The sequence below is a fragment of the Adelges cooleyi genome, unplaced genomic scaffold (genome assembly GCF_023614345.1).
Source record: "Adelges cooleyi isolate 19-005CV unplaced genomic scaffold, UGA_ACOO_1.1 ACOO_flye_CR_arks_rails_tigmint_CR_PRNA_2, whole genome shotgun sequence".
In the NCBI taxonomy this organism is placed as follows: domain Eukaryota; kingdom Metazoa; phylum Arthropoda; class Insecta; order Hemiptera; family Adelgidae; genus Adelges; species Adelges cooleyi.
The window spans coordinates 12301983-12325862 of NW_026095860.1; the positions used below are offsets into that span (position 1 = coordinate 12301983).

At 28.5% G+C, this 23880-nt stretch overlaps 5 protein-coding genes across 6 annotated transcripts; 3 read left to right on the forward strand and 2 right to left on the reverse strand.

Moving 5' to 3' along the window:
- Positions 1-69: 69 nt before the first annotated feature.
- On the forward strand, positions 70-4032 carry LOC126833623 (rho GTPase-activating protein 19). 2 transcript variants are annotated; one of them, XM_050565060.1, is made up of 9 exons: positions 71-465; positions 536-699; positions 763-972; positions 1035-1246; positions 1330-1482; positions 1547-1765; positions 1827-1898; positions 2812-3123; positions 3270-4032. In XM_050565060.1, the coding sequence occupies exons 1-9, from the start codon at positions 335-337 to the stop codon at positions 3657-3659; spliced, it is 1863 nt and encodes a 620-aa protein (XP_050421017.1). In that variant the 5' UTR covers positions 71-334; the 3' UTR covers positions 3660-4032. The 2 variants fall into 2 exon arrangements, with proteins under 2 accessions (XP_050421018.1, XP_050421017.1); XM_050565061.1 differs by lacking the exon at positions 2812-3123 and having other exon boundaries at positions 70-465.
- Positions 4033-6451: 2419 nt separating this feature from the next.
- LOC126833430 (acetylcholine receptor subunit alpha-1-B-like) lies at positions 6452-12885 on the forward strand. Its single transcript, XM_050564764.1, has 9 exons — positions 6452-6575; positions 6632-6795; positions 6868-6912; positions 6989-7098; positions 10633-10858; positions 10933-11110; positions 11413-11565; positions 11699-11883; positions 12451-12885. Exons 1-9 carry the CDS (start codon positions 6527-6529, stop codon positions 12613-12615), a joined length of 1275 nt encoding a protein of 424 aa, XP_050420721.1. The 5' UTR covers positions 6452-6526; the 3' UTR covers positions 12616-12885.
- A 3793-nt stretch (positions 12886-16678) lies between these two features.
- Positions 16679-19562, forward strand: LOC126833458 (uncharacterized). Its single transcript, XM_050564806.1, has 8 exons — positions 16679-17069; positions 17130-17297; positions 17960-18074; positions 18170-18335; positions 18410-18578; positions 18644-18824; positions 18897-19024; positions 19122-19562. The coding sequence occupies exons 1-8, from the start codon at positions 16959-16961 to the stop codon at positions 19242-19244; spliced, it is 1161 nt and encodes a 386-aa protein (XP_050420763.1). The 5' UTR covers positions 16679-16958; the 3' UTR covers positions 19245-19562.
- A 1349-nt stretch (positions 19563-20911) lies between these two features.
- On the reverse strand, positions 20912-21475 carry LOC126833930 (nicotinamide riboside kinase 1). The gene has a single exon (XM_050565524.1). The coding sequence runs from the start codon at positions 21458-21460 to the stop codon at positions 20924-20926; it is 537 nt and encodes a 178-aa protein (XP_050421481.1). The 5' UTR covers positions 21461-21475; the 3' UTR covers positions 20912-20923.
- A 200-nt stretch (positions 21476-21675) lies between these two features.
- On the reverse strand, positions 21676-23686 carry LOC126833932 (active regulator of SIRT1-like). Its single transcript, XM_050565526.1, has 3 exons — positions 23072-23686; positions 22717-22940; positions 21676-21789 (listed from the first exon to the last, which is right to left on the reverse strand). The coding sequence occupies exons 1-3, from the start codon at positions 23163-23165 to the stop codon at positions 21682-21684; spliced, it is 426 nt and encodes a 141-aa protein (XP_050421483.1). The 5' UTR covers positions 23166-23686; the 3' UTR covers positions 21676-21681.
- Between the last annotated feature and the right edge of the window lie 194 nt (positions 23687-23880).

Consider the following 23880-nt stretch of genomic DNA (forward strand, 5'->3'; position numbering starts at 1 on the left):
ACACCGCACTTGCATTCGCGGTTCGGCGTTCCTAACCACAGTATTTAGTGTGTTTACCGTTCCTATCTTCCGTATAACGTATTTCAAATGAAATAATTAAAAACAAAAACCGTTGTCCGTTAGACGTTGGGTAATTCGAGGGTAATCATCAAAATTCGTGTATTGTAATGTTCGTGTGACAAGTGTGTGTGGACCTCGTTTGTGAGCAGAAACAACAGAATGATTGTCAAACAAGTTTCTATATTTTATGCAGACTTGAATTGAACTATGTAGTGAGTCTATTGTTTTCGCGTTTCATTTCTAATTCTTCTATTGCTCGTATCCACCCGCCACAATGGCAATGGAATTGCTGGACATGAACGAAGATTGGAAACTCGCCAATAAACTACGCATAGAGGACTCCGAACAGTTTTATACGTTAGTCCGAATGCATTTATCTTTTATTCTAGAGTCGAACATAAAAGAGTAAGTTATACCGTTCGTTTAAGCTGCATATTATATACTCGGTTTGTTGTCTTATACACTACGTTTCCAGAGGAGACTGTACTGTCGAAGAAAAGTCGAAAATAAAACCAATCAAATGGTCATTTATGAAAAAAGACAAATGTCCCGTTAAAGGAGTTATGGATGGTGCACCAATTACTCAAGAAGGAATTTGTCAAGTGTATCAGCTTATCGATTTCTTATCCCAAGAAGAAAGTGTGTTTATTTTAACATGTTAAATTTTATTTACATAACAAAATAAGTATCTTTTCTTTTTAGATATTATCCAAGAAGGGATTTTCCGACGTAATGGATCCATTACCCGCCAGCAAGAGTTGAAAGCTCTCCTTAATCAAGGACAAACATTAGATTTGTACAATGGTCAATTTACTGTTCATGATTGTGCCACAGTTTTAAAATCATTTTTGGCAGAGCAGCCAGAACCTTTAATGACTGAAGCATTTTATCCAGCTTATTGTCAAATAGCAGGTAAATTATCAAATTATAAAATCAAGCATCCATTCAATAATCAATCGTGTTTTGTTCTACAGAATTTTGTCAAAAAATGGAAATCAACAATAATAGTCAACGTTTTTTAAGAGCTTTACAATTGTTGTTGCTACTGTTGCCATTTGACAATTTAGTATTATTAAAAGACATTATTAAGTTACTTCATTTTACTGCTAAACATTCAGATAAAAACCGAATGCCACCAGATAATTTAGCAACATTGTTCACTGGTCACTTATTTGTTCCTAGAAAAGTCAGTCATTATTTATTTTGTTACTCTTTTAAGTTATAGAATACAAACAATATTTTTTATTTATTTTTGTATTTATATTTTAGTTACCAGCTGAAGAAATTTTTGAAAACACCAAAACTTTATCACATATTGTGGTTTATATGATTAAATTAGGATTTGACTTATTTAAAATACCGCTGAATTTGGCTGTAGATATTAGGGCATATTGGTCTAAAAAAACTTTACAACCTGTTAAGGTAATATCAAACATAATTAATACTTTTTGCAAATATTACTTATTTAATTTTACTAATAATATAGGAAGAAGGTACAGTTGCTACAACAGTGTTTTCGTTCACCGATCGGACAACTACCACCAAAGAGAACGAAGAAAATCCAACTGTTAAAGCTCTAGCCGAGTTATATGCCCATGTACAAAGTTTACCAGAATCTGCCGAAAAGCGTAGAATGTTCATTAAACGAGTCAGCAATCATAGTTCTGTGATAACACCAAATAGAAGTTTAACTAATTCTATTAAAGTATGTTTACTTTTTTCCCTGTTAACCGAAAGTTCTGTTTATACCGAATTAATATTTTCAGAAACATATATTTAAAAAAGGATCCAAACTTAAACAATGTCCTCCCAAATCAACAGAGAGGCAAATATCTAAGGTACTACTATGTGAAATATTTTTATTATTTTATACTATTGGCGTTGCTTATCAGACCACTGAGCTGTATAAATTTAAAATGATATTTGGGCAAAAACAATAAAAATACTAACAATTGACACTACATTTAGACACATGTTACCTTCATAAACAAAACTAAGGGAAATTCAGGAGAGCTTTGCCAAGTCCACCAAATTATTAAAAGGGTACATTTTAACTATAATGTATTTTCTACAAAATTTATCTTTTTTTTTCATAATTGATGTCCTATGGCAATTATCTAGTTTATAGGCCAAATTACATAGTTGTGACTATGGTTAAATTATAAAATGTTTAAGAACTAATTTGTCAAAATAGTATCTATTGTGTGTTAAGTATAGAGTATAATAAGCCAAATAGTCCTGATATTTTAGATGTAGTAAAACCCTATGCTAATAACATGAGTCAATTTTAAATGAATTTAATAGAAATAATTAGCTTTTAATCTCTTTAAATTTTACTGCTGTTATTGTCTGTAGTTCTTTCAACACATCAATCTGAAATATGTAAAAAGTTTGCTAGTTGATATTTATGTTTTTATGTACTAACAAATTTTCTTTTTAAATTAAATATATTTAATCGAAAGACATCAAAATCATTAGGTATTAAACTGAGGTGTAAGATTATGACAACAGCTGTTTTTACAAAGGGTTTTTAATTACTTTTTAGAAATTCTACTTTTTTGGGTAAAAACTTTAAAAAGTTCGAAATTTGTAACATGTAATGTCTATAATAATACTATAAACAATAAAAATAAAATGCGTTTATTTCATATAATAATTATTAACAGTATTTCAATTGCATTTTTGCTATTAATATTACTGCATGAATTACTAATAAACTTTGCATGTTGTTTGCTGTTGGAATATTTTTAGCTTGCCGACGAGAAATCCAAAACAACTACTTTGTCAAATAAAGAAAACAAAGACGATTCATTTAAGATCAAAAGAAAAGTTTCATCAAAAGTATTGCCAAACAAAGAAGACAAGGAAATCAAGACAGAAAATCATTGTTCTCCTAACCTAGAGTTATGCAATCCAGTAGATTGTTTTTCTACGCCCAGTGTGGTAAAGCGTATTAAACGATGCACTAGTACTCCGTCTACCGTTACCCCTCATCAGCATCATCCTAACGATGATATGTCCCCTATAACGCAGTCGGCCCAGAAAATGACCAAATCCATGCAGGTAGCTAAGATAAATCCTTATATCTTTACACGCTTGATACCAACATCTGCTTTGAATGTCAATCGAGCTTCTTGTAGAATAACTTTGTGTTAAACTTGAGTGTATAAAAAAATCAGTTTTGCATCGACTGTCTTAACTTGTTTCAGGAAACTATGATGACCCCTAGGAGTCGAAAACCTGTAGTTGCGTTGTCCAATTCAAATATTCATAAAATGAAGCCATGCAATAGTGATTTGAGTATGACAAACCAACCAAGCCGTCAGAGTTTGAATTCGGTGTCGTCTAACCCGTATTATTTAATGACATCTGGAGATTCTTTATCAAGCTCGTTCCGAGATTATTTATTCAGCCAGAGCGTTTTGACCGCTAGCCCAGTAGATCTTAGTTTTGGCGATACCAGTACATCGTCCACACAGTCATTGCTTTCAGATCTAGATGATGATCCGCTCCACTTCCAAATATGTAGTTCTTCTAGTGAAAACTTAACAAAAAGAAAAAGACTGGGAACCAATAACATTAATGAGACATTGCTGTGAACCAAATTATAAATGTATATATATAATACTTTTTTTATTGTAAAAATATTTTCTTCATTCAAGTGTCTTCCAATTATAGATATTTATTGTCTGGATATATTAAGTTAAATTACAGAACCCAAATGTTGCAAAATTATAAAAATACCCTAATATAATATTATAGTGTTGTATTAGATTGTTTGATGTTTATGGTGCTGAATTATAGCGATATTTTAATCGTCAATAACGTGTACAAGTATTTTGAAGTAAAAAAATTCAAATATCTATAAAATAGACTTTTATGTTTGATTACTGTAAGTGTAGTTATTAGTTTAATAAAATATTTGTAATAACACTTTGTTAATAAAATTGTAGTTTTATATTCACATTATTATTTCTGGACCATATCTGCTTATACTTCAGTGTACCTATAATTAATGATATGCTACAAAACCTGTAAATGATTTCTTTCTTCAATTTTATGTATATTTTCTTCTTAACTTTATAAGCTTAGAGAAAATATTGAATACGTTTGAGGAGTGTCAGTATTAAGAAGAAAGAGACTGTTACAATGCAAAAAAGTGAATGGGTCACAACTACGACTGACCACCACTTTCTAGGGCTAAATTAAGGGACCCTAGCTTGGACAGGAAGTTATCCTGAAATATCCCTAGAGACTATAGAGAGAATTTAGATAACTGTTCGAAGATCAAAAGGGTAGTCGTACCTTTGAACTAACTAAACTCTCAAATTGCAACGCACAATTTTATTTATTAAAAAAAAGCTTTATATCTAGTAAAATAATTGTTAAAAAAATACAACGAATATACATGTATGTATAAAAAGGTTAACACCTTAAACCTGGACCCTTGTAGGGTGTCTGAAGATAAAGCAGGTGACACGCACAAAAATTAAAAAAAAAAAAACAAATAAATACCTTAATATTATTAAATTAGATAATAGCGCGTAGATTGTAAGAGAAGAGGTTGATTGAACAAGATAAGTAATGATAATATAAAAATTCGTTTTAAAAGTTGATAGCAGAAAAATTGATGTAGAAAAAACTTGTTTATTGAAATAATGTTCTGGATAAATCTTGAACAACTTGTTGGAAACAATTTGCTTGTTAGAATGATCTGTATAAATTTTGAAAAAAATTGCTTGTTAGAATGCTCTGTATAAATCTTGAAAAAAATTACTTGTTAGAATGCTATGTACAAATCTTGAAAAAATTGCTTGTTAGAATGCTATGTATAAATCTTGAGAAACTTAAAAAAAATTTGAAAATAAATTCGTGGAGAACGCCAAGTTGCCACGTTGCTTCTGACACCAAAGATGTAATGAACAGCTGTTAACTTAAGTCTTGAAACTTAGGTGTTTTAACTGTTCATTAGTATCGAGTTTTAAACTTAAATAAAACACACTAGTAGGTAGTTTATAAAAAGTATATTTTATTAGTTAAAAGTTAACATCGGTACATCCATCAATCTGCTTTAAACACAAATCTAGGAATGGTCCTAAGACCAAGAAACATAATGCTACTCGAGTAAAGTTAATCACAAAAGTAGGTGACGAAACAATGTTTCTAAGAAATGTAATACGTCGATAGATCACGTACAACGTATGACAAACAAAACAGAATTAGAATGATGTAAAGATAACTTATAAAAGTAATGCTTACTTAGAATAACTAATTGCTTATAAAATAACAACTGGTGTGCAATAACAAACCAATTAAAGTTAATAGGGGGTCCATACCCGTTCATTACACTGTGACTTTGATGAGGATGTCTAACATAGGGTTAAGTGAGGTTGGATCAAGTGGAGAGAAAAGTCAGGTGTTTTATTTGACAAGAGAGTTCCAATGAGACTTAAAGGTAAGTTTTATAGGAGTTTGATGAGACCAATGCTGTGTTGTATGGTTCGGAGTGTTGGATAGTAAACAGGAAATTTAGTGTAGCAGGCAATATGCTTAGGTGGCTGAATGGAGTGACGAGAGAAGATCAGGATAAAAATAGAATACGTAAGAGATAGCATTCATGTGACTTCGATAGTGGACAAAATGAAAAAAAAATTGACTGAAATGGTTTGGGTATATTTTGAGAAAAGATTTTTAGAGGGACGATTACCAAGCCTTTACGACTCCCGTTTCGTTCCAGGAAAAATATTGAATATCGTTATAAAAGATATAACTTAACTTTAAAATGTTTTTAATTGATTTATATTTTTATACAAGTTCAAACTAAGTTAAGCTGTCAGAGTACCAGAATACCATACGATATGTATTGTAGTTAACAAATAATGTAAGTTTTGATTTGGTAACAGTTTCAAGCCCCATATTTGTATACATAATATTTTGTAATTTTGCATCATTAGGCTTCTGTAATTAAACTTCTTATATCCAGGTAAAAAATATCTATTATTGGAACACTTGAACGAAGAAAATATTTTTACTATTGAAAAAAAAATGTTTTATGAGACTATGTACCGACTGTTATTACTATATGGAGTGTCGCGACAGTGAACCAATGACTATTTCTTTAAAGAATGACCCTGCAATGGCCAATGGGTTCAAAAAGTTATTTGACTATAATGACAATATAGATTGATCCGAAAATGATCAAACTAATATAGTTAAAACCATGCAAGTTTTTATACATTCATAATATAATTGTATTTTTATATTCCCACAATTATTTCTGGACCATATCTGCTTATATTTCTATCTATAATTAACAATATGCTACCAATCCCTTGAGTATAATATGATATCAAATATGTCAGCGATATCTTAAATTTTTTAACGACAATTACCAAACCCTGTCTGTGTGATGTGGGGGGCGTTTGTTGAAACACAAGTGAACATAGTCTTTAATTAACCGTCCAAGATGAAGGTTCTGTATATTTTACTAATTTTAGTTTCTACATTAATAACTGGTAAGTTGGTTTCTCGTTAATAATAATATAAAATATGTTAAAATAAGTGTTTTTAGACCAAGCCTATGGCGAAAAATGTGTCGATTCCGAAAGCAAATCGGCTGCTACAAGACTTTTGAACGATTTATTTTGCTCTTACGACAAAAACATTAGACCCGTATTAAACCAAAAAACACAAACTGTCGTTAACACTACTATGTACTTTTTTGGTGTTCACATGGTAATTACAACTTAATTGGGCTGAGTATTATTTTAGAATAACGTAATAGAAATGCTTTAATTTTAATTCTAGGACGAAGAGTGGAATGTGTTAAAATTGAGTATTCATCTCGTTATGGTAACATATCAAATACATAAATTATACAAAATTATTATATTATGCAACTTTGATTAAATGAGTAATTTTTAATTAGATTTGGAAAGATGAATTTCTAACTTGGGATCCAACTAAATACGAAAACGTTGAAACTACGCAGCAACTGTCTTCCTCCGTTTGGCTACCAGATATTATGTCATACGATACGTGAGTAAAAAAAATATCTAAATGTAACCATAACAATAACAATATGTATAATTAACTTCAAAGTTAGGGGTTTTCAAAAATTATAAATGGCCTATGAAATTAATTGTATACGGGACTATGTGACTGGGAGATAAATATCACCCACACGCATATAACTCAGCATTATTGAACTGTACCTATGACCTATATAGGTAACTATAGGCTATAGTTTAAAATACTGTGAAAAGTTGAGTAATAATAATAATAAGCATAGTCGGCCTCAGCCGTATTGGGACCTCTGTCATATGGGAAACAAACATTGGGAACCAATAGTTCAATCTATGTTATCCCTTGAAATTCCCGGAAATGAAAACATTGATAATATGTAGATAAAATTGACAAATTATTTAAAAAACATTAATAGGCTTGATTAAACATGCATATTATACATGTTATTTTTCAAAATGTGTGCTTTTTTACTCTAATGGCGATGGTTAAGTCAGATTTGGTCGGTCAAACTTACTTTTGAAGTTATAATCAAAAACTTCGTTTACTACTTTTTTTTTATAGTGCAATAACTTCGTGAATTTGAACTTTTTTACAAACTTTTCTTTAACTCGCTAACACGTACGTACGTACGTTTTTACTATTTTTTAGAAAAGCATGTTTTTAAAAAAGTTTTTTTACTTATTTCTTTAATATATTTTTCTTAAAAATTTGTATTTTTTTATGTTAAAAAAATGGCGCATATAGAAATTGATTATCATACTTACTTTTCAAGTTATAGTCAGTTTTAATACAAAAATTCTTCGTTTGATCCATGAAATTTTTAACACATTCATATAAATTACTATTTACTATTTTAAACTTAAAATTGTTAAGAAAACAAGTATACACCTAACGAATATTTCAAAAATCTTGTTTGTAGTTAATCGTCAATAAATATTTGATTTCCAAATTAGTCGTGACTTGGGGGGAGCAAAGTGATATATTAATTTCTGGGGAAAATCACCCCCTTAGATCTCCCTTGTATATTAATCTTAATTTGTGCGGTTAATTAATTAAATACGTTTGATCGTCGCACATTTATGTCTTATTAAGTCCATTCCTTGCACCCTTAAAATAATAATAACACGGTGGTCATTGACCATATAGGTAATATAAAATATTTGATTTTGTAAAAATAATACCTCGTTAATGTTCTTGACCTCGTCCCGTATCATTCATAAATAATTCAAATAATTGATCATGCATAAATAATAGTGCCTGTGATTTTAAACGTGTAATTTAAATACACGTGTACACGACCCCGTGTAATTAACATACACGTTTAAATACACGTGTAATTATAAATACATGTGTATTTAAAAAAATTTATTTTGTCAAAAATGTTAGTTTGAGTTAACGTATTTACACAATTATACTTGTGTTCGAGTTCGTATAAATTATATAGACGTGGTATAAAACGTAAAACTAAAATTAATAACAAATATAATTTTTTTTTAATACACGTGTATTTATAATTACACGTGTATATACAATTCCTTTTAAAAGTAATGCATTCCCATTCCCGAGGTAAAAAAAAAAATGCATTCACATTCGCATTCATAAAAAAAAATGGAAAGCATTTCTAGTACATTCAGAAATTTTGTTTTAAATATTTGAAGGGCACAGGGGAAAAACGGAAGTTGTCACATTATGCAAATTTTAAAGTACAGCAAAAACAAAGTTCGTGAATTCCTCAACCTCTTACACAAGGACAAAAAAAATCACATTAAATGCTACTCTAATAATAAATGTATTTATTTAAACAATCTATTGACATAAATAAAAAAAAATTATTGGCATAAATTAAAAAAAATTATTTGAAAAAAAAATTTCATAATGTGACAACTACCGTTTTTTCTCTGTGCCCTTCATTTGTTCTTGTGTAAAGAAATAATAACTCTACAGTGTAGGTAACCCCTAAAATAGGTAGTCAATAGATAACACTTAATAATATTTAGTAATTACTAATTAGATGCCATTATTTCCATCTAGTCATAATGAATAAGAAATATAAAACAAATGACAAATGTATAGATACATATTTATTTAAAAGCTGTATAGTACTATTTTTTACCTTAATTAGAAATTAAAATTTTTTTTTTATATTGTTTTTATACAATGTTATCTCAATTTTATACAATTTTGTTTGTTTTTACCCCCCTCCCAACTTAGTTTTTATTGATAACAACTTTTGAAGCTATAAGAGTTTTAAAGTTAGGTTGGGAGGGAAAGTGTGGTTGGGAAATGCGCACAGATAAAAATAATTTAAGTTGGAAAGGGGGTAAAAACAAAATAAATTGTGAAAAGTTGAAATCATATTTAAAAAAAAAAATATGAAAACATTTTTTTTAATTTCATATTAAACCCTATGAGATATTGAGTGGTTCACGATAAGTGGATCACTGTGTATATTATATTATTCGCAGTATAACAAATTCTAAATTGTCCAAAAAACTGTCATATGACAATAAATATGACATAAAAATTCTGAGTGTAAACTATAAAGTAAAACCAAAGATAACAAAACAAGATAAGATATATATATATATATAATATATTTCGTATGACAAACGATAAACAACACATACATATTATAAATAAAGTAGAATAAACAAGATAATGAATTATTGGAAAACAAATCCTATTTTTATTCCCTTCTTGTTTACCATCACCAAGTTACACATAAAAACTACTAAGTTGTTTTCATCAGCATATATTTAGACAGAAGAGCAAAAAATACTGGTGAAGATACATATAGATTGTATATTACTGTTATTATTATCATTATTATTAAGACATCGACATGGCGTGTATACTATATATATATATAATATATTCGTACTATAGCTAGAGCTACCGATAACACGTGTAGTTCGAATTGACGTGTAGAAGTTCGTGTAGTTATAAGTACACGTGTACCTGCACCTACACGTATTCTTACAACTGTTAAGTTTTAATAAGATCTCTAATTAAACGTGATACTATTCATTAATTAATGGTTGTCACTAAAATAAAGTATTTTAACCATGGGGTAAAGTTAGTTGAATCATGGGTCCTACACGTGTATTAAATACACGAACTTCTACACGTGAATTCGAACTACACGAACTTGTCCTACACGTGTATTTAAAATACACGTGTAGAATCGTCTACTCTAATTATAGTTGTTCAAATAACCCATATAATTTTTCAACTATTATGATAAAAACTATAGGTTCCAGTCGCTGAATTATAAAACTATTTTCATTTTTAAACGGAAAATAGTTTTTTATAGAGTTCATTCATTTGTAACATTCTGACAGAAAATTAATGAATTCCCATTCCTCATTCCATAAAACTAAATGTAATGCATTCATGATTTAATGATTGCATCCCTCTAAAAAGGAATGAAATCCAATGAATGCATTCTTTCTTAACACTGATTACAGCAAATTTAATTATTTTATATAGATTATTATAATATAATAAAATAATTCTAATATGAATGTTTAATACTGTTTATTTAAGTGGTTTCGATGGCGATGATAGTGATCTATTGTACTTTCTACCTACGAGCAGTGTAAAAATTACATACAAAGGCATAGTGAAGTATAATCACCGTGTAACTTTCACTGCTCAATGTTCAACAAATATAGCTCATTGGCCTTTTGATACACATAATTGCACTGTTATAATGGGATCTCCTATCTACACTAACTTGTATGTAAACTATTCGTTTCCAACTGGATACTATGTAAGTTACATTGATAAGATACTATGAATAGTTGTACTACATATGAATTTAACCACTAAAAATACTTGTTAAAGAATCTAGAGTATTATACGGCTGAAAAAGAATGGGAAATGAAAAGTGTACATCAGGAATGTTATCCGCTACATTATATAAGCTTAAATAATTCATATGAACATTGTCTTCTGCAGTATGAATTAACTATAAAACGTTTTTCTTCAATGTATTTTTCATCTGTTATTATTCCAGCTGCTGGTAAGTATCGAGTACTTAAAAAATAAATTTAGCATATTTATTTAGACTTTATATTTAAGTATTTTAATTCAATACTTATAATTGTATATATTTTGTTCAATCATTATTTCTATTTGAAAACAAATTGAGATAACTACTTTTGTATTAAATTTATAGCAAGAACATATTATAAAGTAAAAAGATATTATTTCCAAGGACACCACATTAGTGTTCTTTTAACCGTAATATAATACATTAGTACAGCTAAAATTATTCAAGTTAAGATTATATTAAATTAGTTTTAATTGTGACTATATTTTCAGTTTTATCATTGATGAGTACATTTACATTTTTATTGGGTCGCGAAATCATGATACGGATAATTTTACTTGCCTTATTTTTTATTTCTGAATTATTTTACATACAGTTCTTAAATACAAAAATACCAAACAATGGATCGCATCCAGTATATATTGGTAAGATAGTAAAATGCTAAAAATATATTTAAAATAAATTTGCGTCTTAATTAATTTAAATAAAATACATATTTAATATTGTTTTATTTTGTTCATTTTATTCATTAGTTTATAAAAAAAATTGTTTTTTTAGTTTTGTTGTACAGGAATTGCTTAATTCAAACTGCTATATCATTATTTATCAGTGTTTTAAGTAATGAGCTTTACAAGAGAGGCACAGACGATTTTCCTCCTGAAAGTCCTGAATGGCTTAAATCTACATCAGCATTTTTATTAAGTAGAAAGCCTATTTCTATGCTCACTAATTTTGATAATCAGGTAAGTTATTTTGTAAAATTAAATACATAGCTAATTGATTTATATACTCTTAGATTGGTATGTCATAGTAAAAATTATTTTGGTTGTATCTGTTTGGTTTTGGAGTTAATTTATAAGTTTGGTTGTATCATAGGTGTGACTACGTTTAGGGTGCTTGTGCTTCCACTGCAATTTTCGAACCGGGTTGACCCCCCTTCAAAAACAATACTCCCTTGGGTGTTAGGGGCTTTTTTCTGCTCTTTTTCAGGAAATTTGTATTAAGGTAGTGACGGACATTAGCTACGCTGCCGCTTTGAATGAAGTCTACTCATGAGTCATGGGTTGTACGATTATAATTTTTACTGTAAATGAATATATATATTTATAAGTGTATATAAATTCACATACAAATACAGATTTTAAAGGGCCCATATCCGTTAGCTTTAATTAGAAATATTTTTTGTAGTCAATGCTTCTTAAAAAAATTATGTGAACATAAAATAATAATTCCAGTATGTTTAAAAAAAAAAAAAATATATCAAAATATGGATTTTATACAAAATGTTTACTTATTATTTTTAATTACAGGGAGCTGAATTATTGGTAGAGAAAATTATTGATGAAGATTCTCCTAATCGATTGAGAGATGAGAATGCAAAGTTTTGGAAAACATTGTCGATCTTAGTAGATCGCTTATCTTTTATAATTACTTTAATATTAATATTTATCAACTTTATGTTTTTAATACCGTAATATTAAAATAATAAAATAAAATACCTCAAATTTAATTTTTATAGTTTTTTTTTTTAAATGCATAATATTATTTAGTGTAAGAATTTTTAAAGTTAAATTATTATATTATTATTTGTAAATCCAGTTTTACTGTTAAGCATTGAACTGTAAGATTTGTTGACTTTTATTAATGTACTTATGTAATATTATAAATAGAGTTTGACAATACTTATGAAAATAGTTTTTAAATTTATTATAGTATAACAATGTATTAACACTTATTTAGTGATAGCCAATTAGGAGTTTGTACCAATTTTCAATTAAAATTAAATATTCTTATGCAGTAATAGACATTACATTATTTTTTTTTATAAGAACATATTTTTATTTTACATAACATTTATTTTTCCTTAAGACATAATTGGCATAAATAAACTCGAAAAGCATAATTTATTTCTAAGCTATCAACCATGTATACATAAGAAAATATGTTCATTGTACCCTGCTAATATTTGTCGCCTGGGACTGCTAAGGCAAATCTCGTCGTCAACTTAAGATGCCTTTACTTAACATGGGACATTTTTTGAGCGGATTAAATAGTGTAAGTTTCTACTTTTTATAGTTAAATATTATTAAAGTTTTAAATAATGTAATCGTATATAATAATATGCCACCAATATTATGCGCCTGTATATAGGCAACACAGTATACAAATATTAATTCAGTACTTAAGTAAATTAGTCAGTCCCAGTTATTTAATATTTATTAGTTAAGATGTAAAGAACATAATTTAGTGTTATTTTATTTGCTATTAGTGAGTGTACCGGGGAATAGATTTTTTTTTTCTATATTAATATTAATTGCCAATTCGAATTTCATGTACCTTATACCAATTACCATTTAAATGAAATTTCGTCTTCAGGAATACGTCAACGATCAATACGAAAAAACACAATTATAATTAGTTTTGAATTTCGTTTTTCGAACACCAAATGTATCATAGACATTTTTAGGCATAGATTAAAAAAACAATGTTGAAGATTGTTGATTGAAGATCGACTTTAACAGTCTGATAAAATACTTAGGTGTAATCACAAATTTTTTGTACGACTTTTTATCACCATTTGGTCCACGACTAACTGAAATACAATAGAATTTAGGCGTGATGTGCAAACTGAATCAAAATAAGAAAGTTATGATTAAGAGGGCGTCGCGCCGGTGATTTTCAGTGGTAAAAACATGTTTACGTCAACTGAAAATAACTCGCTTAGTTTTGGTTTTAGAGTAAAAGAACCTATTATAAAATTAAATGAGAACAATATTCCGGAGGGCAAGATGGTACGTTTTTTCATTATTCCAAGTATAACGCCCAATACATAGTTTAGCAATAACGACTATTTTAACATTTTTAAATGACTAACTTTTCAAAAAAGACGGTGCGTTTTTTTTTTTTAACATTTGAAAAGTTACAGTCATTTAAAAAGTAAGTTAGTTCCTAGTGGTTTCTTTTCGAGAGCTAAACTCGTCTCCTCAAAATTCTCAACCCAAGTCTTGATTGCGTTGCATGATAATTGATGAAACACGACCATGATGTCCCAAGTTGTAATGACGTCGAAATTCCCTGCGAGCGACAGTCAGACTATCACCATTTTTGTAATATACCTTCACGGCAAATGCGCATTGTGTGCCGACCCCGGACCCACTGATCAATGATTACTAAATAGTAAATGGCGGGTGCCAGGTATCCGTGAACATAACAATAACACTATCGCTTCTCTACAAGCTCCACAGGGCTGCCAATAAAACTTTCAAACATTTTCCGTTTCTCTGGCCTACCGTGTAGTATAGTTTTTCTTTAATAATTAAGCAAGATCGGAGATAATGCTGCGTATCGTATTACCCAATAGACGACATTCGATGCGATACTAATGTTATTATTATTATTATAGTCGAAGGTCTCGACTATAACAATTCTAGTCAACCTAAGTCTGTACAAAAACAAATAATTGTCTTTAATATAACACTAACATTCACAAAATTAGCATTTAACTTATTGTGAAATTATATCACATTCGAATCTCCAACGAACGAACCGACTTCAAACTAAATTCATCTTCCTTAACCCACCTGCACCTGCATAAAAAGACAAAACACTTCAACAGGAACCACCCCCACATACGCAAAAACAGAACATTAATTAAACAGACAAAACCTAACCTAAACCTAAACCTAACCTAACCTAAACCTAAACCTAACCTAAACCTAACCTTACCTATGTATAAATAATTAATAACCTAACTTATATATAAATTATAAAATATCTTGATGTAATAACTGTGCTAAAAAAAAAGAAACACTATAACACCAATAATTGGGGGGTAGTGCCAATCACTGGTGCCTGTTGTTACCCTATGATTAAATATAATTTTAAAAATAATATTGAATTCATTGTATTAAGTTTACTATAAATAATTGTAATTAGTCTTATCTCACATTAAGGCCCCTGGATACCGACCATTTTTAAGGAGTTTTGTATAGGCAATATTTCAAGTAAACTTCATGACAAATTCATATCTGTTTTTAGATTGCTTATCGGATCAATTCTTTTCTATCGCGGGGGTCGAACCAGAAATCCGATAAGTAATTTGAACACAGATTTGAATTCGCCACGAAGTTTACTTAAGATCGGTCAGGGTACTTTTTTCAGTTTTTAATTTTAACCCTTCCAAATTTGATTTTAAAATTTGAAATTTAAAAATTTTATAAAAAGAACGCTGACTGATTTCAAGTAAACTTCATGACGAATTCAAATCTGTTTTTAGCGACGGAACAAACAATTTACTATTATATTAAAATGGCTTTTACTCATAGACAAAATGATTTAAATTGAAAATAATACCATGAAGCTTAAACAAATTAACAGGTAAATTAAATGACATAGTCGAAATTTATTACAACCACTTTTTTTTTGGGCCAAAACTCGGACAAAGAGGGGGGGTGATCCCCCCCCCTTAAATCGGCCACTGAACATAGACCTATAAATATATGGACTGCGCCTCCTATACACGCCTATACTGCCGTGTTATGAACAACGTTGGAAAGAGATAGATATAGGTGTTAGGTTTCTCATGGAATAAAAATTGAAAAGACATGGAGTAATAAAATTATATTTAAATATATGGCGATACACACACATGGAAATATATAATAATTAAATCATTTTTAATTATTATTTATAATTGTGTTATTCGAAGTTGTAAAGCATTTAAGGATATGTATTTCATTATTTTGACGGGTATCCAATACTTTCGTATGATGTATTCTTTTAAATAGATACTTAAAAAAACATTACAAATTCATTCAGATTTTATCTATGGACAATCTGTTTTACTTTTTATAAAACATGTAAGTATGTTTTGTAAAACAGTTTTTCTTTACAAACTTTATAGACAAATTATTGTTGGTAAGTTATTATTATACTAAAATATTGTTAATACTGTTTTATATACTAGTATGTATAGGGGAGTACCAATGCGAATTTCATAAAAGGAAATTGACAATAGATCAGCTGTCGGTGATTGGGCAGATTATAGAAAAAAAGTTTCAATACAAAAATAATGCGTGGCAGGTATTTGTCATAGACCTAAAAAGAAATCTTTAAGTCTATGGTATTTGTCGACTTAAAAAAAGAATCAAATGGTTTGGGCACTTAATGAGAAGGTCAAACACAGAGTACCTAAAAGCGGCCATCGAGTTTTAATTTTACATTGGAAAACCATTATGAGACATTAAACTGATGACAATTAAAATTAAATATTTTAATAAGATGAATTAAAAATGTTTAATATAAAAATTTCGTTATCGGGTATTATCATATTACTATTTCTCCATGATATGATATGTTGTTATAATATTCTTCCATGCCATACCTAACAACTCTCTCTGTCTCTTTTTAACGATGTCGTTATTCGGACCTCTCTCTCTACTATCAGTCCATTTCTTTGTAGGTAATGGTCGACACCAGCCGGCAGCTGCTGCCGAAACTCGAAAGTCGAGTCAGCTGTTTAAATCATCTGTTTTTGCCTTTCTCTCTATTGTTGTTGTTTCAATTTATAACCAAATTTTAATCATCCTTTGTTTTAAAAAATATTTCCGAAAAATGATCATCCCTGTACACGGATTTTAAGTTGCTGTTCGAATGATTGTGTTCTGTTATTGTAGTTGATTACAGTTTATCGGACATTTTATTAAGTCCAGTGTGGATAGCTCGCAGTTATTCAGTACAAAGGTAATCAGCTGCTTGTTTACACCGGTATTTTAATCTGACAACCTGAAATTATTATACATTGTCGGGCTCTTAAAAAATGATCGTTTCGTGCAAGTGTCTGAACATACAAGTTGAGACTAAGGGCGAGCCGATCAAATTTGATAACCGCTTACTGGGTGAAAATTACAATACGATTTTCTTCACTAAGGTAAGGCATTTCAATAGGTCGGGTGATTCTGAAAGGTATTTAATTTTGGGACTTATTTAGGAATTATTGCGCTGTGAGGTTGGGGCAGTAATCAAACGACAAGATTGTTTGATACGCGAAGAAAGAGTATGTAGATGGATTACATATGAATGTATAAATTGTGATATGCTATGTTACGCTGAACCAATGGATAAAGAAATATCAATTTTAATTAGTCCTGATTTATTGGTAAGTTATTAATAACATAAAACTATATTCTTACCCTATATTCTATTATCCCTTACTACTTACTTATTCCTAACCTAACCTAAAGCCTACTAAACTTTGTTATAAACTACACTATATAATACATACTTCTGTTTGAAAAACAATTTAACATAGAACTTTTATTTGTTTTATAATTTTAATGAAATATTTAATTAACTTTTACCATTAAAATTGTGCTTATTATTAGTTTGTAAAATAATTGTATTCATCAAAGTATTTAAACGTGATTAGGTAATAATAAATATTTGTCTAATAGAATACTGCATAAGTCTACTAATAATAATTTTCTCTTTAACTGAGGATTGGATGTATGTGAGGATAATAAAAAGGGTTTGGAACTTTAGGATGATATTCTGTACTTGAATTTACGATGTGTTAGTTGCTGTTTGATTACTAGTTAGTGATAAGTAATTATTCAGCACGTCATGTAATTTACATGCTTTTGTGTGTTATCTTTAAAGAAATTCAAGAATATTTAGAGCTTAGTTTAAAAGCAGATAAGGCAAAACTACAGTTATATGAGTTAACATTTTTACTGCTGAGCAAAAAAATATGCGTCTTAATGAGATGAAAAATGTACTGTTAAATTAAAAGATGTTTAATATATTGTATTTTTATTATAGACTGATGAAAAGCATTTAGAAAATTTAAAAAATTCAGATTGTTTTTCGCAAACTTATGACATTTTCATCAATTGTGTAGATGATTCTAATGAGAAATATTCCCCTAGATCGTCTGGTAAGTCTTTTGTTTATTAATTAATTGTAGATGATCAAAAAAGTATGAAAGTTAAAAATTTGTATTTTTAATTTTAATAATATTATTTCAATTAGCACTATTGCCTCCAAAAATAAAAGCATTACAACGACAAATGAGTGAAAAAGTAGAAGAGGAAACGAAATTGGTAGAAGAAAAAATACGTAAATTTACGGAAAATCAATATTTTGCACTTGATGATTTTCGAACTAAAGCGCAAAATGATTTTCGTTCTTTAGCTAGGTAAATTAAACTTGACTATGAATGAGCTGTCATGTATAAATTTAATTTAATGTTAATATTGTATTTGTTTTCAGAGTTATAATAGATAAAGATCAATTGCCAAATTTTGAACACTTACCGACTCGGACAACTTCTAATAAAATGTTATCACCTGTACAAATGTTACCAAAACCTGTCATTACTACATTAAAAAATAATCCTACAATGAATTTAATGGATTATACTTTTAAGCCATATTCTAAGGTATTTATATTATAATGTTAAGTGGTGAATTTATAATTATAGGGTTATCTTTATGTTTTATTCAGGGCAATGAAAAAAGTGTTTTATCCAAAACTAGTCTTATTAAAATACCTAATGTGGGCGGAAGTAACGATAGTGGACTGCCTCCAGCATCATATGATGCTGAAGGGTTATTCCCTTTAGATGATATGGATGACTTAAAGATCAGTTGTACTTCCGACGATGACGATCTCTCTGAATCTGAAGGTATCGTTAATTAATTTAATCAAAGAGTCTAATATTTGTAAAATTCTTATGGTTTTTTTTTTTTTTACTTAGGAGAATCTGGAAGTCACGATGAAGGTATTTGTATTCCATATCATATGGCTACTTCTCTTCCTGTAGATGTACCAAAATTCATGGTACACAGCGGCAGCGTACCACATGATGCTAACTTACATATTCCAGTAATTATAAAACATTATGTCACTTAATCATTAAGTTACTAAAATAATTAAATAATATATAATATTATATTTAACATGAGAAAACAATTGATTTTAGATTGGGCGAGAATCTGAAAATAAAACTGATATTGCAGCCAGTATCAGAGCCTTAGCCAAAAGTTTACATGGTGATAGAATTTTTGGAGAACTGCCAAGGCCACGTTTGGGATCTCAAATTTGAACTAAATGCTATATTAGTTATTCTGTTAAATTAAATTATATTTACGCAAAGTAATATATATATATATATATTTAAATCAAGTATCTTGGAACTTAAATTTCCAATTATTTACTTTTTCAATGAATCCTACAAAAAAAATTAAAGGCGTTTAATTTTAAGTTAAATGTTTGTTATTAAGAATATAATTAATACTAATATCGCCTATAATTCTGAAATTTTTTTTATTTCTTAAAATGTGTGATAAAATTAAAAGTACAAGATACATTTAAATGAGTATATATAAATATATATATTTACATATTGCTGATGGCATATATTTTATAAGGTGTTTCTATTTTATATTGTGATGTAAAATTGTTGTTTTAAATTTGTATGTTTAAAATATTTTCTATACCTATTTAATATTTTAAAAATTGAGAAATTGATACTGATTTTTCCATTAAAGCTACTTTTAATATTTTATATGTAATGTTTTTGATTATTTACTAAGTTATCTTCATCTTATAGTTAATCATAGTTGTTAACTATATATAAGTAAACAGAAGAAAGGAATTGAGGGACCACTAAGCTCTTCTTTGTAAAGATATTACTTCCTTTATTAAGGAAGCACAGGTTTTATTCTTTAGAGTCACAACATTAGGTGTTAAAATGAATAGTACCTTCTAATAACCACAGTTAAAATTATAGTATACATTTTGAAAAAAAAAAAAAAATGTAGGGGAATGAAAATCTTTATCTAATGGTTTTGTAGTATTTTATTAACTTATTATTATCTATATTATTAAAGGCAAATATTAGGTACTTAAGAAAGTTTTCTTAAGTATTATCTCTAACATGAATAAACTATTTGATAACGCAAAATAATCCATCAGTTAAAAGTTCTTCGAAAATATTATAGATATGCTCTTAAATAAGGCGATAAGCAATTTATATCTTAGCCTAACTTTTATAATACAATTTTATTTGTGTCGATCAACAACTTCAAATGTTGAGTGTTGTAGTTAATCTTCACATGCATTCTTACTATTTACACGAATGAGAAATACAAATGTTGTAAGATCACTTAGAACTTGTTTTTTGACAATTGTTATTATTGCACAAATAGGATTAAAACTACTACAACAATAATTAATCAATACTGTTTGATTGTTTTAATGAAAAAAATAAAAATATTATTTTGGAATATCTAATAAATGTGTCAATACAAAAAAATGTATATATATATATATATATATACAGTCAAGGTGATAATAACATTGGATCTCTTGACTGGGTACCCTGTCCTTACGGCGAGTTTTAGTCGTATTGAATGTGATTCTACTTAAACTTCTTTTATTTTAAAAAGAAAAATTTGTATAATATTTGACTATTTTTTTCTTAATTCCAGACATTTAATAACAAAATAAGTTTTACATATAGTTAATACCTAATTTTTAAATAACATTTGGCATGAAAGAATTTTCTTAAACAAATAAAATACTACTGAATCGAACTATTTATTCCGATTAAAAAGTTTAATGTTAATAAGTTTTTGACCAAAAGTTTACCAAAAGAGCCATTTGTAGTTAATGTGGAGACTTCTTGTTTCATAGTGAATGGTACCAGGACAATAAAAGGAAATAATAAGTTCATTCTATTATGTTTGTTAGTCAAAAATAAGTAAAAAATTAATATTACAATTAATTAATTTTATTTTTAATTTTATTGATAACAATTGCTACATTATGCTCTATACTATCAGTACCATTTAAAAATATAACATCTGGTATAGTTTCTTTTACTCTGTTTAAATGTTGTTTATATTCCGGCCATGCATATTTTTCAAAATAACCATCTGGTTCTGGTGGAAGGTAGGTTCTTATTTTACGCCTGCTCCAACAACTTTCTTTGTCCATAACGAAAAAAAATTTTAAATCGGCACAATTTATAATTCTAACATCATCAAGTAGAAGAATACCATCTAATACCAAGATATTACTGCGAGAATTGGATTCAATAGCAGTTATCATTCGATCCATATCATATGCACTTATCCTATCATAATCGTGATAATTAAGTTCTGGAATAAATTCTAAATGTTTACTCGACTCAGGATAATAAAACTCATCCTGATGTAATACATTTACATTGTCTAACATTTTCATAAGTTTAGACGCAATTGTACTTTTACCCCCACACGTTACACCAGCAACGACAACCACTAATTGTTTAGACATAGCTTAGTAGTTTATCGCAATAAAAGTATAAAGTATTAAACTGATTATAAATACTAAGCCAAAAATTACTGGTATAATAAGTGCATAATAAACTTTTGGAAATAACTGAATAATAAAAGATTCGGAGTCTGCAAATGGAGGTATAAATAACCAACAGGTGAAATATATAAATATTGTTAGTACAATAGTTATGATGATTTTTCCAAACACAAAATCATCCATTAATTTTGAAAATATTCACGCTCAAATTTCTCAAAATCTTCATCAGTAAATACAGTTTTTTCTTCTTTATTTGCTGAAGTTGATGGCTTTTGATATCTCTGTTCAATCTGGTAAAAGTCAAATAACATTTTTTTTTATACAACAACTGTTAGATAAATTTTAAAAGTATACAAAGAATAATCAAATAACTAGATAAATAACCAAAAAATATTACATTTCTATTGTAAAAAAAAAAAAAAGAATTATTGGCATAAATGCAATATCCCGGACACACTTTTGGTACTTGATCTTAGAAGTTTTTTCTATATAATATTAGGCGACAGGGGCAGTAGCAATGGCTTGCGGCTGACGCAACAATGCCCATCCCCTACGTGGTTCTTTTTTTTTTTTCGCTGCAGTCATCGGGCGCAACAATAGTATATTAAAATTTTAATTACAACTTTTGAACTAGAGGAGTCTGCTTAATTCTGACTTCAGATTTGTAATCAGCAAAAAATAAACACAAAAAAGGGTGTGCGGTAAAGTGCATTTTTTTTCAAATTATTTAATTTTAAAAAAAAAACCCTGACATTTATATCGACCTAATTGTGGCTATTTATTAAAGTAGAAAATATAGGCAATATTTGAGATTATAGTTTAATAAATTACCAAGTCAACTTATTTACAGGTTAATTTGTTAAAGCTTTATTTAACATATACAATTTTTTTTTATCAGTAATAGCCATTGGTAGTGAAAAATTACTTAAATGATAAAAGATGATGCCTTGTAGTTATCTAATAACTTTGATAATTTTTTTTTTTTAAAGAACAGCAATGTCTCATGTTTAAAAAAACACACTTTAAACATCAGAACACAACACACAAAATATTATCAGAATCGATCCACTCTATGTGAATTTTACCCATAAGGCATGTTTTTAAGCTAAAATGTATATCGCAATTTGGCACGGGATGCCTTAAATATGTTAAAATTTGTAAATCAGATAGTTTTATCAAAACCGTGACATACATGGAAAAATATTTCATTGACTTACCAATTTATATGTAGTGTTATTAACACAGCTAGTTCTATCCAGCTTTTTTAAACGTTCCAAATTTAAGTGCACCAAATTTAAGTCCTTTTCATTACGAATTTGCTCTTGAATTTTTTTAATTGATTTATTAGCATCTGATTTCAATAACTGTACTTTAAATACACTTTTTGAATGTTGAAATTTTTTCTTACAAATCGATTTCTTAATGTTACTTGATTTTTTAGCTAAAAAAGAATTTAAATTAAAAAATATAAAACCAGAAAGATATTTAAATAATAATTAATAATGTCTAAAATACATCCATTATTTTATTTATGTTTTTGGAAATACACTATTATAAAATATAAAATCTTACTTTTTTGTTTCGAGTCTGCAAGTTTTTCGTCAGGCGTTGGTCCTTCAAATAACTTTAGTGCTTTCTTCAAGGTTGAATACGACATTTTAAACATACATGTGTGCTAACTTAGTGCATACAATAGTTATCTTATAGTGTACTATCGATCTATATTAAAATTGAAATTAAAATATAATCCTTAATTACGAATTATTGATTATTTTTAATAACTTGGTATAATTATCAAATTATACATAATACGCTAGACACGTGCTCGTGGATGTATCTTATGGTGTGAAATCTTGAAAAATGGAAATCGGTTATCAGAAATCAGAATACGCATTCTATGGTTAGAGAGAAGGGTCATAATATATTCGTGAGGGGGGGGGGTAGTTCTCTCCAAATTTATCAAATGATAACAATACTTCCAAAATCCAAAATAATATGTTAACATCAATTTAAATAATTAGATTTTAATTTTAATCTGCGTGACCAACTTAAAACAACGAAAATATAAAAGTACCCCATCGGTTTGAAAAACCTAATCATTGAACATTGTTGATTATATTGAAAAAGTAATTAAATATTAACCAATGGCTCCAATTAGGCTCCATTGACTACTAAATTACCATTATCAATGGTTAACACTTAACGGTTGTTACTTGTTCACTATTTTAATTCCGCTTACGTAGGTATTGTGCACGATTAAAGATTATCTTTAATCGTGGTATTGTGTTTATTCTGGTCAGGTGGCACTGCTGAGAGCCTTCCTTATTCCTATTCCTACATTGTTGAATATTGTCATGGTCACTGTATCTTTGTCATCAGAC

Coding starts and splice junctions, on each gene's coding strand:
- LOC126833623 (XM_050565060.1), top strand. CDS start 335: ATGGCAATGGAATTGCTGGACATGAACGAAGATTGGAAACTCGCCAAT. Junction 973..1,034: donor AGCTTATTGTCAAATAGCAG/GTAAATTATCAA, acceptor TTTGTTCTACAG/AATTTTGTCAAAAAATGGAA. Junction 1,483..1,546: donor AAACTTTACAACCTGTTAAG/GTAATATCAAAC, acceptor CTAATAATATAG/GAAGAAGGTACAGTTGCTAC.
- LOC126833430 (XM_050564764.1), top strand. CDS start 6,527: ATGAAGGTTCTGTATATTTTACTAATTTTAGTTTCTACATTAATAACT. Junction 6,576..6,631: donor AGTTTCTACATTAATAACTG/GTAAGTTGGTTT, acceptor AAGTGTTTTTAG/ACCAAGCCTATGGCGAAAAA. Junction 10,859..10,932: donor CGTTTCCAACTGGATACTAT/GTAAGTTACATT, acceptor TACTTGTTAAAG/AATCTAGAGTATTATACGGC.
- LOC126833458 (XM_050564806.1), top strand. CDS start 16,959: ATGATCGTTTCGTGCAAGTGTCTGAACATACAAGTTGAGACTAAGGGC. Junction 17,298..17,959: donor TAATTAGTCCTGATTTATTG/GTAAGTTATTAA, acceptor TTTTTATTATAG/ACTGATGAAAAGCATTTAGA. Junction 19,025..19,121: donor ATGCTAACTTACATATTCCA/GTAATTATAAAA, acceptor AATTGATTTTAG/ATTGGGCGAGAATCTGAAAA.
- LOC126833930 (XM_050565524.1), bottom strand. CDS start 21,460: ATGTCTAAACAATTAGTGGTTGTCGTTGCTGGTGTAACGTGTGGGGGT.
- LOC126833932 (XM_050565526.1), bottom strand. CDS start 23,165: ATGTTTAAAATGTCGTATTCAACCTTGAAGAAAGCACTAAAGTTATTT. Junction 22,941..23,071: donor TGCAGACTCGAAACAAAAAA/GTAAGATTTTAT, acceptor ATTCTTTTTTAG/CTAAAAAATCAAGTAACATT. Junction 21,790..22,716: donor ATAACACTACATATAAATTG/GTAAGTCAATGA, acceptor GACTTTTACCAG/ATTGAACAGAGATATCAAAA.